This window comes from Heliangelus exortis, chromosome 9 (genome assembly GCF_036169615.1).
Source record: "Heliangelus exortis chromosome 9, bHelExo1.hap1, whole genome shotgun sequence".
Lineage (NCBI taxonomy): Eukaryota > Metazoa > Chordata > Aves > Apodiformes > Trochilidae > Heliangelus > Heliangelus exortis.
Genome location: NC_092430.1, coordinates 6,935,460 through 6,951,495, shown reverse-complemented (window position 1 = coordinate 6,951,495; position 16,036 = coordinate 6,935,460). Strand labels below are relative to the sequence as shown.

Here is a 16,036-nt window from a genome sequence, read left to right as displayed (position 1 = left end):
ATTCATACAAGTAACTGTATTTAGAAAGCCACAGCTTTAAAGTTTTTGATGCAGGGAACTTGGTTTTGTCATTTCTTACCAGCATATGAAATTAAAGGGAGATCAGATATCCTCCTTCCTGAAATTTGTCTTCAGGCTCTCAAGTGTGTCAGTTTTTCCATGAATGACAAGTCTCTCTGGGTTTTTTTAAAGTAGTTATTTGATCAGAATTGAAGATTAAGGGAAAAACCAACCTACAAATAATATATCCAAGGGTTGTACACTTTAGCAGTGAATGAAGAAAAATAAGTGTAATACACAGATTTTTTGTTAAATATGCTTTTTATATTGTAACTATGGACTTAAATAAGCTTTTTGTGATTCTCAGAAGTGGTGATATAATGTACCAGTCCAGAAATTAACTTTGTAAGGGAGGAGACATAACAAATACTTGCCAATGATACTCTGGGACAATCCTATTTTCTCCCAGAAAAACAGAGCTATCATTTTAAAATTTCTGCTTTAATATAGATCAGGTTAAGTTGCTTCAGACAGGATTTGGCCAGTAGAAATTATTTGGCAGGCTGCAGAGATTCATAAATCTCTAAGTATATATTTTTACTTCATCCGTGAGGGTTAGTTGAACTGTGTTTTAGCAGAGATTAATAGCTGTTAAAATGTATGGTTGAAAACTATGGTAAATGAAGTCTAATACTTCACAAAAACTAACAGCAAGTTATGAGTTAGGCTTCTGCAAATCATTACTACAGAGCTGGGTTAAGTCTTGAAGGGAGATGTGCTTGGGGCAGCTTTGGTCCTTTGGTAAAGGCAGAGGGTGCCTCTGTCTGATTCTGCCTCTCACTTCTGCCCCACCAGCTGGGCTTCCCTGGTCTGGTTGTCTGAGCAGTGGGAAGTGATTCTCATTCCTGAAGGTTTTTTTTCTTTTCCATGTGCAGTTGCTTGTCCCTTTGCTATAGGTCTCCTTCCTTTGTACCTTTGTTTTGTTCGTGTTTTATTATAGAGACGGTGGTACCAAAACCAAACCTGGGCATCTTGAGCTAAAAACGTCAGGACAGCCTTGTCACCCTGCATGGTTTCGTGCAAGCCCTTTGTTAATCTTAACCAGTTTTGTAAGAATTCACATTCAGTTCACACTGTATTAGCTTTATCCCTTCTTCCTTACTTCTATCAGAGCTTTTAGAACAATGGATTTCTCATACATTAATCGTTCATTAATCCCAATATGTTAATTCAGCCCTTTGTTCTGCATTTTCATCAATGTTCTGACCCAAATCTTTTTGCTTTATTGTCAATAGGAGTAATCTCTGTTCCTGAAGTTACTTCCATTATAAATATTCAAAACTCGCTCACTGAGAGAAAAGCAGTGTTTGCACAAACTAAATGACATTGTGGTTTATTTGGTAATGAGGTATTTTGTATTTAAAAGACTGAGTTTTTTGTGGATTTGCTGCAGTGAAAGATGAAGTCTTGGAAGTTATCTCCATTTGTGATTTTGGTGAGATAGTTAACAAGAGCTGGAAACCCTAGATTTATGGTAGAATTTTGGGTTTACCAGCAGTGCACATTAATGCTGAAGACAAGAAATAATATTCAGCATCTTCCTCTAAACTGGTTTACAGCAAGTGTTCTAAAGATGTCAATAATTCTCTGATCCAGAGAACATCTTCTGAAATTCTGAGATGAATGAGTAAGTCTGTCATTATGGGCTCCCTCAGCACAAAAATCTGTCAGGCTCTACTCTATTTAAATTGGCTGTTTTGGGGTTTGCTGCTAGCAAATCCATGTCAGCTTTCTGTGTCCTGGTGTTGACAAGGACAAACAAGTGAGCTTGCTTGGCTTGGGTAAGCAGTGCCATATGGTGTTGAGCTGAGTTCCCTGAGCAGGTCACTTCATGGACAGAAAACAGTTGGGATTCAATGTGAAACAGAAAAGTGCTAATTTTATGCAGTAGTTAAAATATCGATTTGAATGTGTAAAGCTTTTTATCTTGGAAGGACACTGATGTAGAGAAGTGCCAGATGTCTGTGAATTGTCTTTGACTGATGACATTAGCATATTAAACAGTTTGCATTCCTTGCCCTTGCAGAGGCCCTGGCTGAGCTGCAGACAATATGAGGTTTTCTACCTTTTGGGTGGTATCCCTTGGAGAGAAATCGGGATTACTGTGTCTGACCCAGATGTGCAGGCACAGAGATGCTGCTGAGAAGTGCAGGAAGCAGCTCTGCTAAGAGGTGACAGAAAAATGCTTTTACCAATGAGCAGATGTACAGAATTTATTGCAGCCCAAGAAGCACTGAAGTCAAGGGAGCTGTGCCTATGATGATGTAGTGAGCAGTGCTTCTAAATCCTTTTATTGCTTTGTATTTAGCTGTGTATTTTCTGATTTCTGTTTCACTAGCTGGATGTTCTAGCACATGCCCTAAAAAAAAGTTGGCTTGAGTTTCAAAAGCCATTCTGAGTATTTTGGAATGCTGTTGAAGGAAAAGAGACAACAACCTGCACTTTGAGCTCCAGGTCACGGTATGCTCCTACCATTTTTAAAGGGAAAGGAAATGAAAAATTAACTAGGATGATGGAGAACTATTGTGTACACGTGCCCTTCCTATCCATTTGAGGAGTGAGAGCTTAGTAGCAAGAGTTAGTAAATTCCTTAAATAATAAGCAAGGGGGGAGCATGCAGGTTTCAGCAGCATCTCGAAGATGTAAAATGTAAAATGTTGGGGACAGATTGCTAGATAACAGCATAGGAATAACTGCTGAACTTCTTGAACTCTACTGTATTGGGTGGTTTTTTGGTCTCGTTCTCAGCTGCTGTAGGTGAAAAGGATTGAAGCCAGAGGATTTGAATCCACATTCCTGAGAAAATATATTTTGCCATGTTTTCTTTTGCGTGTGGAATGCTCAGTGTAGCTGGCCTCTGTCTTCAGTTCACATGTGAAACCTGCCAAGGGTCTATTTTTCTGTTATGATGTAATCACTGCTGCACAGCTTCCCACTCCTGGATTTTTAAAGTCCGAGTAATATCCTGGACAAAAAGAAAAAAACAAAGGTCACTGCCCACAGCAAAATTTTGGTGGCAGCATTCAGTATATTGTGTCCTGCAGCTACCTTGTCATGCTGACCTTTATTTTGAGATAATACTATGGAAATAGGAAAATCTGCCAACGGTTTGTGAACACAGCTGATAAAAGCTGTTTTGTAAATCTGTTCCAGGGAAATTCATCTGGATTAGTTAATTTACCAGTTGCTGATTTCTTTAGACAGAAGCAGGACAGAGCTTTAAATTTTGACTGCAGTGCTTGTGAATCATCTTTGATAAGTAGCAATGGCTGGACATTACTGTATTTACAAAAATCTTGCTTTTAGGCCATAAAAACCTATCTGTATATACTTAAAATTTGCCTGGTAGCTTTCAGGACACCGATTTGTTGTAGCTGAAGACATCTGACAAGCTGATGAGACGTGACAGCTCTTGCAGTTACATTGCTGGGGGTGACCTCATTGATAGCATCATGGTCCAGTTCATGTACCACTTTTCACTGGGAATCCAAAGGAGCCCAGGGCAGGCATGGGACCAAGAGAACTGCTTGCTTTTAAGTAGCAGTGGGGCTTTTTTAGCATCTTGTCACTAAATAAGCAGGAGCCTGAGCCATATCTGACTTGAGTGATGTGTTACCAGGGCAGGACATCTGTCTGGTCCCCCATCCCCTTCAAATTGGCTGCAGAGCCAAGTAGGGAGGTAATTAGTGAGAAGCTGGTAAGGAAAAGCATTATTATGCATGTATATATATTAAAGGGAAGGAATGCATTTAATTGCTGGAAATACAAATATTTTCCATGTTAAATGTAGGGTTTCAGTGCAGCAGGAATATAGAATAAAATGCAGGGAGTAATTCTTCAGTTTGGGAGAAGAAATGGGAAATAGCTCTCTTCCCTAGAACTCAAAAAGACTTGGACTTGGAATTAATATCCCTGTGTTGTTGCTGTCAAGCTGGGAATCCTGAAAGCCATTTAAGCAATGCCATATGCCCTTCTGGGTTGTAAGCTGAAAACCAGTTGAGGGGGGGAACCCCTAAAACTATAAAGCTCTTTTCAGAGCCACATCTGGATTCAATAAACGCAAGCACCCATTGTGTAATTTAATGTGTCTGATTAAATCGGGTCTCAAAGGCAACGTGACAAGGCCTGCCATGTCAATTCCTGGTTCAAAAAAGATTTTCATAACATACTTTTCCTTCTGTAAGTCAGATTGGGACCCAATAAAAAATCAGCAAACCATGCAGCTAAAGCTGCTGGAAATAAGAAACTTGTTCTCAAAGCTTGGTGTGAGTTGTTTACATCTGGGAGGGCTACTGTGCATGGTGGTCATGTGTAGTTCTATTTATTTTTGAACATGAGTACCCAGACAAGGCAATCTGGTCTTTTCCCTCAAGTCTGGTAAGGAATAACTCATTATCATCAGGACCCACACCTGGAAAGGAGTAGGGGACCTGGCTATTTCTGACCAAGTCTCTGCTGAGAAAAGCAGCCAATTTACATAGTTCTCAATTCTCCATATGGAGATTTGCATCTCCAATGGAAAATTTTAGGGATCTTGAAAACCAAGAAGGCTGAGAAGTCAGCTGGTGTTGGACTCAAGAATAAGCTTTGGTTGCATTTCATGCAGTAAAATTATGTCAATATCAATTAGTAAAGTTAAGATGCACTTACAAGTTGCAGCTGCAGTTCTGATTGTTTGGGGAGAAGGAAGGGGTTGTATTGTGACAGCTTGTACTGGGGCTTATCTGTAGAGCTCCATTTTGTTCAACTGAAATTTAGTTTATTTTGTATTTGTGCATGGCAGGACGCCACAGTGCCTTAGAGTTTTTTTCTTCTTATTGCCTACTATAAACAAGGTTTTCTGAAAAGCACTCACATTAAAAAAAAAAAATCTATCCAACCAAAATATGTTAGAGCTCATGCTCACTCCCTCTCAATCAGATCTGACTTTCACCAAATTAGCTGAGATACATCTGCAGCCTCCTAGCTCTTCTGAGTTTCTATTCTGTCAGTAAACTGTCAGTTTTCATTTTCTGTCAGTGATAAACAGGATGCTTCTGAAAACTTATTTTTCTGACGCTTGATACAGAAAAGCAGCATTTTTATTAGTTAAATAATTAAAAGTTGCTGAGATTTCTATGGGGAAAAGTGCCCTGTAGTACCAAGAAGTTATAGCCAAAAAGAAAAAAAAATAAAATCAAAGCGTAAGGAACTGGAAAAAAATAATGGAAAACAGAAAACATTAGCATTTCTTTAAATGTCTTACTTCAAGTGGATAAGTACATCTCAGCCTTGAACAAATTATTTTCCTCAGGTTACAAAGCAGATGAGAGAAAACATAACAAGCAAACCCAAAGTGTGTTCATTTTCTTTTCACTGTGAGCTGGATAACAGAAAGTTGCCATACCTGTCAGTTGTGTTGTCTGCTGCAATGTCTCCTCTGGCGATGTCTGACAGTCTTTGAAAGACTTTTAAATATTTATTGACAGCACATGTGGCTGGGGCTGATGTTTTCTAGCAGTCAACTTGATAATGATAACTTAATGCTGAGACTGAGTAATATTAGCACAGAAACAATGTGCTCACCCCAGTGGGCAACACAGCATCCTGCAAGCTGGGGGTGTCCTTCCAAAACTTTGCCCAAGTGGGGACAGTGACTGAGTGCTGCTTGTGGCTTGGTCATTGTGAACTCTTGGGGGCTGTCATGACCTGTGTCCCTTAATTTGTGTGACACTTCTCCTCTTGTAGACAAAATGTAATACTAATTTATGGAAGCTGTAAAAAAGGTGTCATGCAGTGTGCATAACAGGTAGCCAAGCATCCAAACCCTCAGTGGGGGCTACCCAATGCTTTTTTGCTGAAGAACAGTTGAGGTGATGATAAAGTTCTCTATTTAGCTGTGAAAACCAAGTATCTGCCTATGATAAACCTTAATTCAAATTTCCCATGAGATTTTTCCAGTTGGAGAAGGCTGGTTTCTGATATTGCCTGCCCTGCTCCCACCATGATGGGGGCTGAAGATTTATCAGTTATTTATCAGTTTATCTGAGTTCTCAAGGTAGAGAGAGGGCACCCAGGGCACTGGTGCTTCAGACTCTGAGGACTGGGCCTGCAAGAGAAAAAGGAAAGGGAAATGCACCTCTTTACTAAATCACAAGAAATAATCTGGAAAGGAAATAATAGTATCATTTGTGTGTCATCACTTCGAAAGAGGAGTTGTAGTTTAAGGAACATGAGGAAACGCAGACATAGCACTAAAGAGCAGAATTTTAAAAGCAGTGCTTTTCTAATATTAACCCAAGTAATGCAGACATTTACCCTACAAGGATCAGTGCATCAAAATGGGAAAAAAAACCAAAACAAAACCCGAACAGTTTTGTGAATTTAATCCATTTCTCTTGACAGGTTAATGTTTATATATAAGAAGTCAAAATACAATGCTCTGCTCCACAACTGTGCTGTAGCATTCCTTGTTGTCTTCAGAAGCAATTGATATTTTTGCTGTAGGAAGAGTGATGTCTATGTTTACCTGAAAGAATCAATAGAAGTATGTTAGTGGGCTTTCACTTCTGATGTCAAAATATGCTGTAATGAAGGCTCTTGCAGAAATCTGTGGTTCTGCAAAATGAAGAGCATGTATTCAAGGCTGCCATAGCAAGCATTTTTCAGTACTTTTGATTAGAAGCACTGTCTTGAAAAGGATGTTTGTTCAACGATGTCTGCTGCTTGGTTACTACACTTATAAATACTTAGAATGAATATTTTTCAAGTCTGTCTTAGAACTTGAAGCACAGGGTGCTGACAATAGGATTGTGCTGAAAGTCGATGTGCTTCTTAAATTTTCTAAATTACTGTGATCTCTTACAGAAGGAAGAACAGCAGCAACAATCCAGAAACTGAATATATTTCAAATAAGTGTTAGTGTGTCTGGGCACTCCTTGGTCTGAAGCTTGCCACTAGTGGTGAATGTTTGCAAATTCTGGGATCTCAGTGGAAGGGAATTGTAGTCTCTGTTCTCTGTTTGCTCCCATTTGACTGCTCAGTGGGCATCATGAGGATGGAAATTCCTGCTTGCTTCTGTAGTGAGGGTGATGAAGCTGTACTTTGTATTCCCCATTTTCAGACCTCTGGTTTGCTTGGGTTTGTGTCTATCAAGGGAAGTGCTTACCTCTGCTGCCCAGCTACAGCTGCACTCTGAAAGCTGTGGATGTGTGTACTATTGCTAGGCTACTACTGTGGATGTAGGTACTATTGCTAGGCTAAGCTCTTTGTTGTTCCTACTACAGGTTAAATTTAGGTGTGTGTTCTCCAGCTCCCAGCTGTTCTTTCTGTTACCCACCTTCCCTGCACCCACCTTCACTTTTTGTTTCTTTGGAGTGGTGCTCAGTGGAGTTGGCAGCACTGGGGGAATAAAACCTTTGAAGCTTGGAGCCTGCAGCAGTTGTAGAGGGAGATGTCTTTGGAGAGCATCCCTGTGCTGCAGGGGCCTCCTGCTTCTCTTGCTCCTGAACAGGCAGAAGACACAGCATGGGGAAAATGGAAGGATCAAAGCTAGGGAAAGCGAGGATGTGGTGAAAGAGGTGCAGGGTCAGATGTGGATGGTTAAGACACAGAGACTTGAAGAGATAGTGAGGACTGCTTCTTAATTTCAGTGTGGACGGATTTTATAGAAATATAAAATTTGTCATCAGGTTCTGTAAGGCAAGTGTTTGATTTAAAAAACTGCTTGAGTTTTTTGTTTGCTTGTTTGTTTTGTTTGATTAAGCTGCTCATCCTTAAATTGAAAAGTGAAAATTTATGACAAACATGTAGAAGTTTGGTAGCTCCATTTATATTTTATGGTAATATAAAACCTGAAGCTTAGCAGCTTATTTTCACAGGCAGGAAGCCATTTTAAAGAATTTAATTCTTATTTTTCTGAATAGTACTTAATAGGTTCATTAGTGTGAGGCTAATGAGCCTTTTTGTTTGTGTGATTACTCACATTTCCCATACAGCACATGAATTATTCTGGCATTGTGCATTATGGATGAATGCCCTCACTGGTAGTAGAGGTCTTACCCTGAAGCCTTCTAAAGCCTTTATTTAAGCTGTAGGAAAGAATAAAATGAGACAAGTAGATTGTGTGTCACACAGGCATCTTTGAACTTCATGGATGTCCAGATAGGGGTCTGTAATCCCAAGCAGAGCTCTAAAGTGATCCTGGGGATGTGCCCCTCAGGCTTAAGGGAGCCAGGGCTCCAGCCCAGGCCACTCCTGCAGCTCCTGCCCTGCCTGCCCCTCTCCCAGGCAGCTGGCAGCCTCTTCAGCCACATCCGCTGTAGCTACTTATTCCAGATTGGTTTTCCTCCATCTCTGTTGGTTTTGAAGCATTGCTGTCTCTTTCTGGTTATTCTTCATTCTGCTTCTCCTTCTCTAGCCTTCCCTGTTTTTCAGAGTGGAACTAGAAGAGAAATCAAGTTCATCATCAGAGTTTCAGAAGCCTGAGTGTTCTCTGTGCTTGGCAGCCTTGTTAGTGCCCTGCTAGAAGCAGCAAATGTGTGGAGGGGGGGGAAGGTGCAAGAGGGATAAATAACTTTCTGTGTTCTCTGACATGCACCTTTTCTTTACACATTCACATGAGGTTACCTACAGTGGTTTGAATTTTTTCTTTTTTTAATTTTTTATTTTTTTTCTGTCTGCTGTGTGGCTTCATTTCCATGTGACTCTTTCAAACTGTTTACATGGAGCTGAAAGAACCTTCTGTGTTATAAAAGATGAAAACTTCAGGTTTCTGTTTAGTCAGAAAATCAAGACTAACATGGCTACTTGTGCTGCTGCTTCTCAGACTTGTTGGAGCTACAAGGGAAAACTGAAACGGAAAATGGTTTTGTTGCCTATCTTTCTGGTTTTAGGTAAATATGGAGGGTTTTCTTTCATGGATTAATCTTTTTCTTCTTTGTAAACAGTAGTGGTACCTTTTGTTTTTCTAGCTGGAACAAGGACTACAAGAGGGAGAGAAACTGGTAATGGAGTGATTTAATGTTTAATTTTGTGTTTCTTCTACATGAACTGCACTTTGCTTTGTGTTTGTTTTTCTGCTGTTCTGAATTCTGTCAAATTTATGTCAGCTTTGTAGCCCTAATTCTTAGCAGGCTGGCTCCCTGCTTGGGCTTCTGAGCGCTAGAGCTGATTTGATAAACTTGACAGTCTTCCATAAGGGGTTTGTTGCTATGTAGTGATTGTCACAGTTATACTGCAAACACTTCTGAATGATTGTCTCTGCTCAGAAACAGCTTATCTACTTCTCCTTTTTGGCAGATTTTGTGGCATTTAGGAATTGGGGTGGGCTAATTCAGATGAATTAGCTTCTTGCTCTTTAAATAGGTCATATGTAATGTACACTGGTAACAAAACCATGCCATAATATTTCAGATGCCATTGGTTTTGTTCATAAAGCCATTTCTTAGTCAAACTGTTTATTTGAAAATTTTGTCTTTTGATTCTGTAGGATACGGAGCTTGATTTAAAGTAAAAGTAACTGGAGGCTTTTTGTTTAATTGAATCTACTATCAGAGTTTATATTTCTCCTCTTTCACTTTGTTCACTAAAAATCCTATCTCAATTTGGAGCTGACAGAATTCTTGGAGTGGTTCTACAGCAGTATTTGGCTCTTGTACTATGCGACCAGTCACTTTCTGTCTCTCACATGGCAGCATTTGTTGCTTAAGTGTTCTATCAGGTCATACTTTTGTCTGATGCCAGTTCACGGGTTTAGTTTTTCTTTGTGTTCCAAGCAGTTTTCAGTTGGTGAGAGACCAAGCAGAATTGTATTGAGATCTTTTTCATCTTATAATTTCTGTAAAACTTCTACTTCTTTTTCTAGACAGAACCTTTTCAAAATTAATGTTTCACAGTGGTAAAAATAAGTTTATGAATATTAGGAAATAAAATATATATATATATATTTTTTTTTTTTTTCCTCTCAAACGACCTCTATAATACTATAACAATGAATGCTTTAGAGTTTCCATGTTGACAAATTACCAGTTATTACCAAATATGCTTCAGATATCTCGTATTAACTTCTCTGGCTGTGGGAAATGCACATACAAAATCGTGTCGCTTTTCTGGTTTACATTGTTGCCTTGCTGCCAGAGTAAAGCATCAGCTGTGAAAAGCACAGCTACACAAAGACCGTGTTCAAAAAGAAATCCAAGATGTTAGTATGTCTATACACACCCTAGCAGATTTCTGTTTTGGACAAGTGCATGTTACTGTGTTCTGACCAGGTAAGTCATATAAAATAATGCCAAGCTATAAAGTCACGTCAAAACTACATGATAGAATTCTAATCTTACAATGATTTACAGCTGAAAGAATAGTTCGAAAACATGAATTTGAACTACCTCTTATTTTTGGTTTTTTATTCTTTTTCCTTTCCTCCTCTGAGCTGTGTCTGTCCAACATTACTTGTAGGTTTGCTGGTTACATATGGAGCAGAAAGCCCAGATGGGAACAAAGATGTGCTTGACACTGCAGAGGAGGACTTTGAGTAAGGGAACAACCTGGAAACAGAAAGTCTGCTCTTGAAAGAGCTTTAAATATCTGCTCTGTGTGGGATAAGGGCTACCAAAATGGAGCAATAAATTGAGCCTTCTGTGCAGTAGGGAGCTGGAGAGGGTGAGGTATGGAAAAACCTGGGTAGCTCAGAAGCGGGAAAAATGTAGATAGCGAGGGAGCATCAAGCAGGAGTCCTTGAGATGAAAAGGGAGGGGGAAAGGAGAAACCCCTGAGAAATGCATGAGACATGAACAATCTCCAGGGGGAAACAACTGAGAGACAACAGATTTTGCTGTCTGTATGGGAAATAGCTCTGTGACTGCTAGGACCAGGCAGAATGGGTTGAGGGGCTGGGTTCCTTGAGGACCTTATCCCAAAGCACAGGGTTGTTACAGCTTGGGAGGAGCTTTACCAAGAGAGCAGGACCAGTCTTGCTGGGTGGGCTCCTCAGTCTCACTGTGCTGACAAGGCTGAGCAAACAGAGGCAGCTTTCCAACTGGAATTCATCTCCCTTTGGTCTCGTTTTTTCCTGCTGCTGGAACACTTGAAATGTGCTAGTCTATGCATTTGGTGGAAATTCCCAGTGGATTGCCTAGGCTGGTGTCCACATCAGATTTTAAAATTTTTTAATTTTTTTTTTTTTTTTTTTTTTTTGATTTAACATAGTTAAATAGAAGACCCAGGTACTTGCATAAGTAGCCAGGTTGATTTTATTATTTTTCCCCCAATATGTATTATTTCAAGTGTGCTAAAAGTAAATACCACTTATTGTGATGGTGCTTATTTAGGTGACTGGAGCTTTTTTGACCCTCTTGATAATTTTCCTTGCTAAGCTTAAAACCAGATTGAATAATTTATGTTGAATCATAGAATGGTTTGTGTTGGAAGGGGCCTTTCAAGAATTATCTAGACCTATTCCTCTGCCATGGGCAGGGGCATTTTTCACTAGATCAAGTGCTCAAATATACTCAGAAATCCAGACAAGCTTGGTCATGCCCCAGGTGGTTTCAAAATCAGAAGGTTCTTGAGCCCGGTCTCTGTATGAGATACTTGGTTGTGGACAGGGTAGTAGTGGCTTAGGAAATGCTGTGTCCCATCTTTCCTGGTATAAGCCAAACTTCTTCACTATACAGTAAAGACAATATTTGCCAGCATTTACTGAGTAAACAGTAAGTGTGGCTAATGGCAACATTTAGAATAACAACTTTTTAATGTAATTAAAAAAACCTAATCACATAAACTATTGCTATTCCTAACCTCAGAGTCCATTTCCAGTCCACAAAATAATGTTATGTTGCACCCATAAATGCTATGATGACTTAAGAGTCTTCTTTAAGGGTGTTCTGCCAGTGGCTTTTTAATTCCAAACATGTAACCTTATAATCCTAGGTGCTATTTTTATTGTTAGGTTTAATTTTTAATGTTTTAAACAGAGCAAATGCTTTTCTTTAAGCCTCTGTACTTTTCCTTATTCTTAAATTTAAGTATTTATTTGAGTAATGTGATTAGAAATGAGACTTGCTTTCTGCAAACAGAATGTATGGGCCCCATGAATTGTAGGCACTTGATCTAAATAAGATGATGCATTCAGCTATTGATTGCTGTAGTCAATAAACTAAGGGCAAAAAAGTGATCTGTTCAGTTGTTTTGTATTTAAAAAATAAATGGACAAAATAAAAAAAAGCAGGTTCCAAATGTCAGCACTAGAATTAATAGCTGTTGCTATTGGGTTGTGGTTGCTCCTGTCTTCTGAAACGCCTGTGAGTCAAAGCTACATTGAGTTACCCCCCCTGACTGGCTACTTAGGGCAGCTCTGCTTTTTTTTGTGACATTAAGGAAGCAGTAGTGATGTGCTGGGTTGCTCTAGAGAAAATTGTTACAGAAAGCTGAGTGCTGTTGCTCCTAACCTGCTGCATATTTGCAGCCCCACAGCTGGTACAACACATTCTTGGGCTTGCGATTTGGATCCCAAATACAAAATTGCTGTAAGCTTCCTTCAAACTGGAGTCATCAGCCTCTGATAGACATTGCCAGGGCTCTGTGTCACTGCTTATTTCTTGGTTAATGGTTTGTAATGTCTCACAAAAATGTGAGTCTTGGCATGGAAGGAGCTAAAAAAATGAATCTCATAAATAGCTGCTGGGATGGCAGCTGAGCTCTGCAGTTTGTGTGGCTAAAGTCAAAATTACAGTTTAATGCTCTCCCCAAGCACAGCCCTGTGGGCAGTCATATACAAAATCTGAAACAGCTTAAGGAAAGGTTTAAAGTCACTGCACTTTGGGGGTATGGGCCATGTGAACAGCACCAGCAAGGGTACAGAAAATGCTTGAATTTTGGTTTTGGCTGCCAAAAAGAAGCCACATAATAATATTTAATGTATTGCAGTGTGAGGATGAAGAGTCTACATGATATTAATGGCTATGTGTTCTTAAAGTCTTCATGAATTTGTTCAATTTGTTCATTTTTCTTTGTCCATACAACTCTTCAATGCAGAACAAATTTTTGTGTAAAATGAGAATGTGAGTCTAATTGACTGTGACTTAATATGCAACTGAGGAACTCACCCAGAAGAATTAGTAAATTCTGCTTTTTGTTCTTCAGCTTTTTTGTTTGTCTTTTGTTCTTTTTATCTTTTCACTACAGAAGAATATTAGGGATAAGGATACAACTTTTCCTCCACATTTTCACCTCTCATTCTGCTCCTGTTTAAATAGTAGAAAATATTAATAGGGAAAAAAAAGAAAAGTGATTATTCCTTGTTACAAATTATCATGTAAGGCTCATAAATTAACTGGTGCTTTCAGATCAAGACAAGGTAAAGAGACATTGACAATACAACTCTGGCCTTAAGTTCAGATGAACTTCAGCAGGCTTCTGTTTGTTGGAAGACTTACTGGTGGTGTTTCTGATAATTACCCTGCTCTGTGTAACTGTTAACTTAATTTCTTTCTATTTAACATTTTTTTGTGGTAGCCTGTTAGATTTCAACAAATACATTTTGTGTCCATTTCTTTTAGATAACTCAAACTAAGGTTGGCAAAGTAGCCATGCAAAAGGATGGGGATTAGTGAGGAAAATGATGGACAATGCAGCCCCTCCAATGTTGACTACTTTGTTTTCCCAGTGGTTTGTAGTACCCCTAGCATAACTGCTGTGTCTCTTGCTGGTATACTTCAATATAAATTTTAAGTTAAATTTATAAGAGGCAGCTGGGCCTGTTGTGGCCCTTTTCTTACTATTCATGCTTGTAGAGCTTCGTGAGACAATGGCAGAAGAAGCAGCTTCAAGAAGTGTGCAAAAGGCAAAGTTGCTCTACATCCAGATCTGTTTCCCAGCCAAGCATTGGTTTTTGCTAAAGAGCTCTCTGGGTTTGTTTTCTTGACTATGCAAATCATGAAAATTTCACAACAAAGGTCCAAACTGTAGAGTGGCATCTTTTCATGGAAACCATAGTTTTTGGGCCTGACTACTCCTTTTTTAAAAAACAAAGCACACCAAAGGAAATAATAATCCAATATGCCCTTAAACCCTCCTAAAAGTATATGCTGTATGTTTTGTACCTTTCAGTGCATTTAATCCCAGTAAATCCCATCAGGGAAGATGGTTTGAATCCTAAAAGCCGAAAGAGAATAATGCCTGATTTGCTGACTGAGCCTCCTGCAATAGATCCTCTGTATGAAGCCCGGGTCTACTGCAACATTCCCACCATTGCTGAACGCAGCATGGAAGGTAAGCTTGGGAATGAAGTGACAGCTTGGTTGTGATTGGAGACAGTGACAGTGACTTTGGAAATTGTCAGCTTTTTGGTGCTTGGAAAAAGTGCAGCAAAGGCCAGCTGGTTGCTGGATTATGTTAAATCATTGAAAATATGTTGTTCTTTTCTTCCCTTTGGATCTTCTCTTGACTTGGTATCTGGAATTGGTCCTGCTTCCAGCCAATAGTCAACTGGCTGCCTAAGACAGAAGGGAGTGGGAGATTTAGATATTAAATATTTCAACTATAATGCTTAGAGCAAGTGAGATGCATTGCAAATTCTATTAACACCTTAAATACAACTGACCTGGAATTCTGAAAAAACACCAACACCCAACCAGAATTAGTTAATTTTGGAACTCCAAACCTGTAGACATAGTCAGGTAGAAGACACATTTCCATTCTTCACCTCCCAGTAGCTGCAGCAGCAAGTTAGTCTGAATTAAGTCCCTCATCAGCATATACCACTAATGTGTATAAAATAAATTTTGAACTACAATATCAAGAAGTTCCAAATTATGCATGCTGCAAAATGTGGCACTATGGTAGGGGTCTGGAAGAGAGGCATAATAAGAGTCAGGTAGCCTTATAATGCAGGTGGATATGAATGCTTTAGGAATGTCCTGTATGTTTTTTGGACTTCTTGGACTAGAGCTGTATGATGGAGAATGTGCTAAGCACCCTGGTATTCCATCTTGCAATTTAAAGTGAAATGTTTCTTGGGACAGTAATGTATCATTCCTTATGGGGGTTTTCTTGAATTGCAACTTCAAAGCTATCAAGAAAATTACATCTGATTTTTTTGATCTTGATCTTCTTGAGGAAGAAGTCCAGAGGGAAGAGATTTAAGCAGTGTTTACTTATCTTTGTTCTTTGTTTCCCCCCCTTTCCCACTTTGTTTTAGGTCATGCACCTCATTATTTTAAGCTAGTGTCAGTTCAAGTGTTGATTCGACATGGTGATAGGTATCCACTCTATGCCATTCCCAAGACAAAGAGACCTGACATTGACTGCATGTTGCTGCCAAGCAGGTAAAATTTTGGGCTTTTATCATTACTAAGTGTGTTTTACTTGATGATTTTTTTGTTTCTTTTCAGGCAACAATTTCTTCAGCTTGATGTACATTGTGACTTCTGATGTTTGGGTATTGTGGTGGACTGGAAAAAAAAAAAAAAAGCCCTGTATCAGTGGTGTACAATATTTCCTTTGAGACAGGAACTATTACTTGCTACGAGTTCAGACCAAAAGAAATTATTGGTATTTCTGTAAAAAGCAAAAGCTATTTCAGTGATATGTATGTTACCGTTGCTCTTAGATAAGCTTCTACACATTTTTAAAATTTAAGTGCAGTGTCTCTTCCATGTCAGCTAAGCATATGCTTCCTTTTGTGTGAAAACAAGGAAGGTCTCAGTTGGTCACTGCCATAGGAAAACAAATATTTGTTTTCTGTAGTATTTTTTCCTGTTATTTTTCAGAAATACAGGTTATCATTAATAATTGATATCAAAGTACTTTGCTACAAAAGGGGGTGGGTGTTTTAAATTTAACTATCAAAATAAAGTGAAGCAGAAAGCACACTGTTTGTTACTTGGAAACCACCCTTTTCCTGTAGTTACCACTCACTGTATAGAACTGCCACACCTAAGTTATTTGTGTCTGACTGCTATTAAGATAACATTTACCTTTCTGTTAGGGGATAGTG

The 16,036-nt window shown here is 39.1% G+C and overlaps 1 protein-coding gene across 8 annotated transcripts in view; it reads left to right on the top strand.

The window, feature by feature from the left end:
- The window catches only part of PXYLP1 (2-phosphoxylose phosphatase 1), a 92,605-nt gene that overhangs the window by 64,032 nt on the left and 12,537 nt on the right, over nt 1–16,036 (top strand). For 7 of the 8 annotated variants that reach the window (XM_071751838.1, XM_071751837.1, XM_071751840.1 and 4 more), the window contains 2 exons: nt 14,149–14,310; nt 15,239–15,365. In XM_071751838.1, coding sequence (XP_071607939.1) covers nt 14,149–14,310; nt 15,239–15,365 — 289 coding nt within the window. Of the gene's footprint in view, nt 1–10,682; nt 10,702–14,148; nt 14,311–15,238; nt 15,366–16,036 lie in introns of those variants that run through there. The other variant, XM_071751841.1, reaches the window with a different exon arrangement.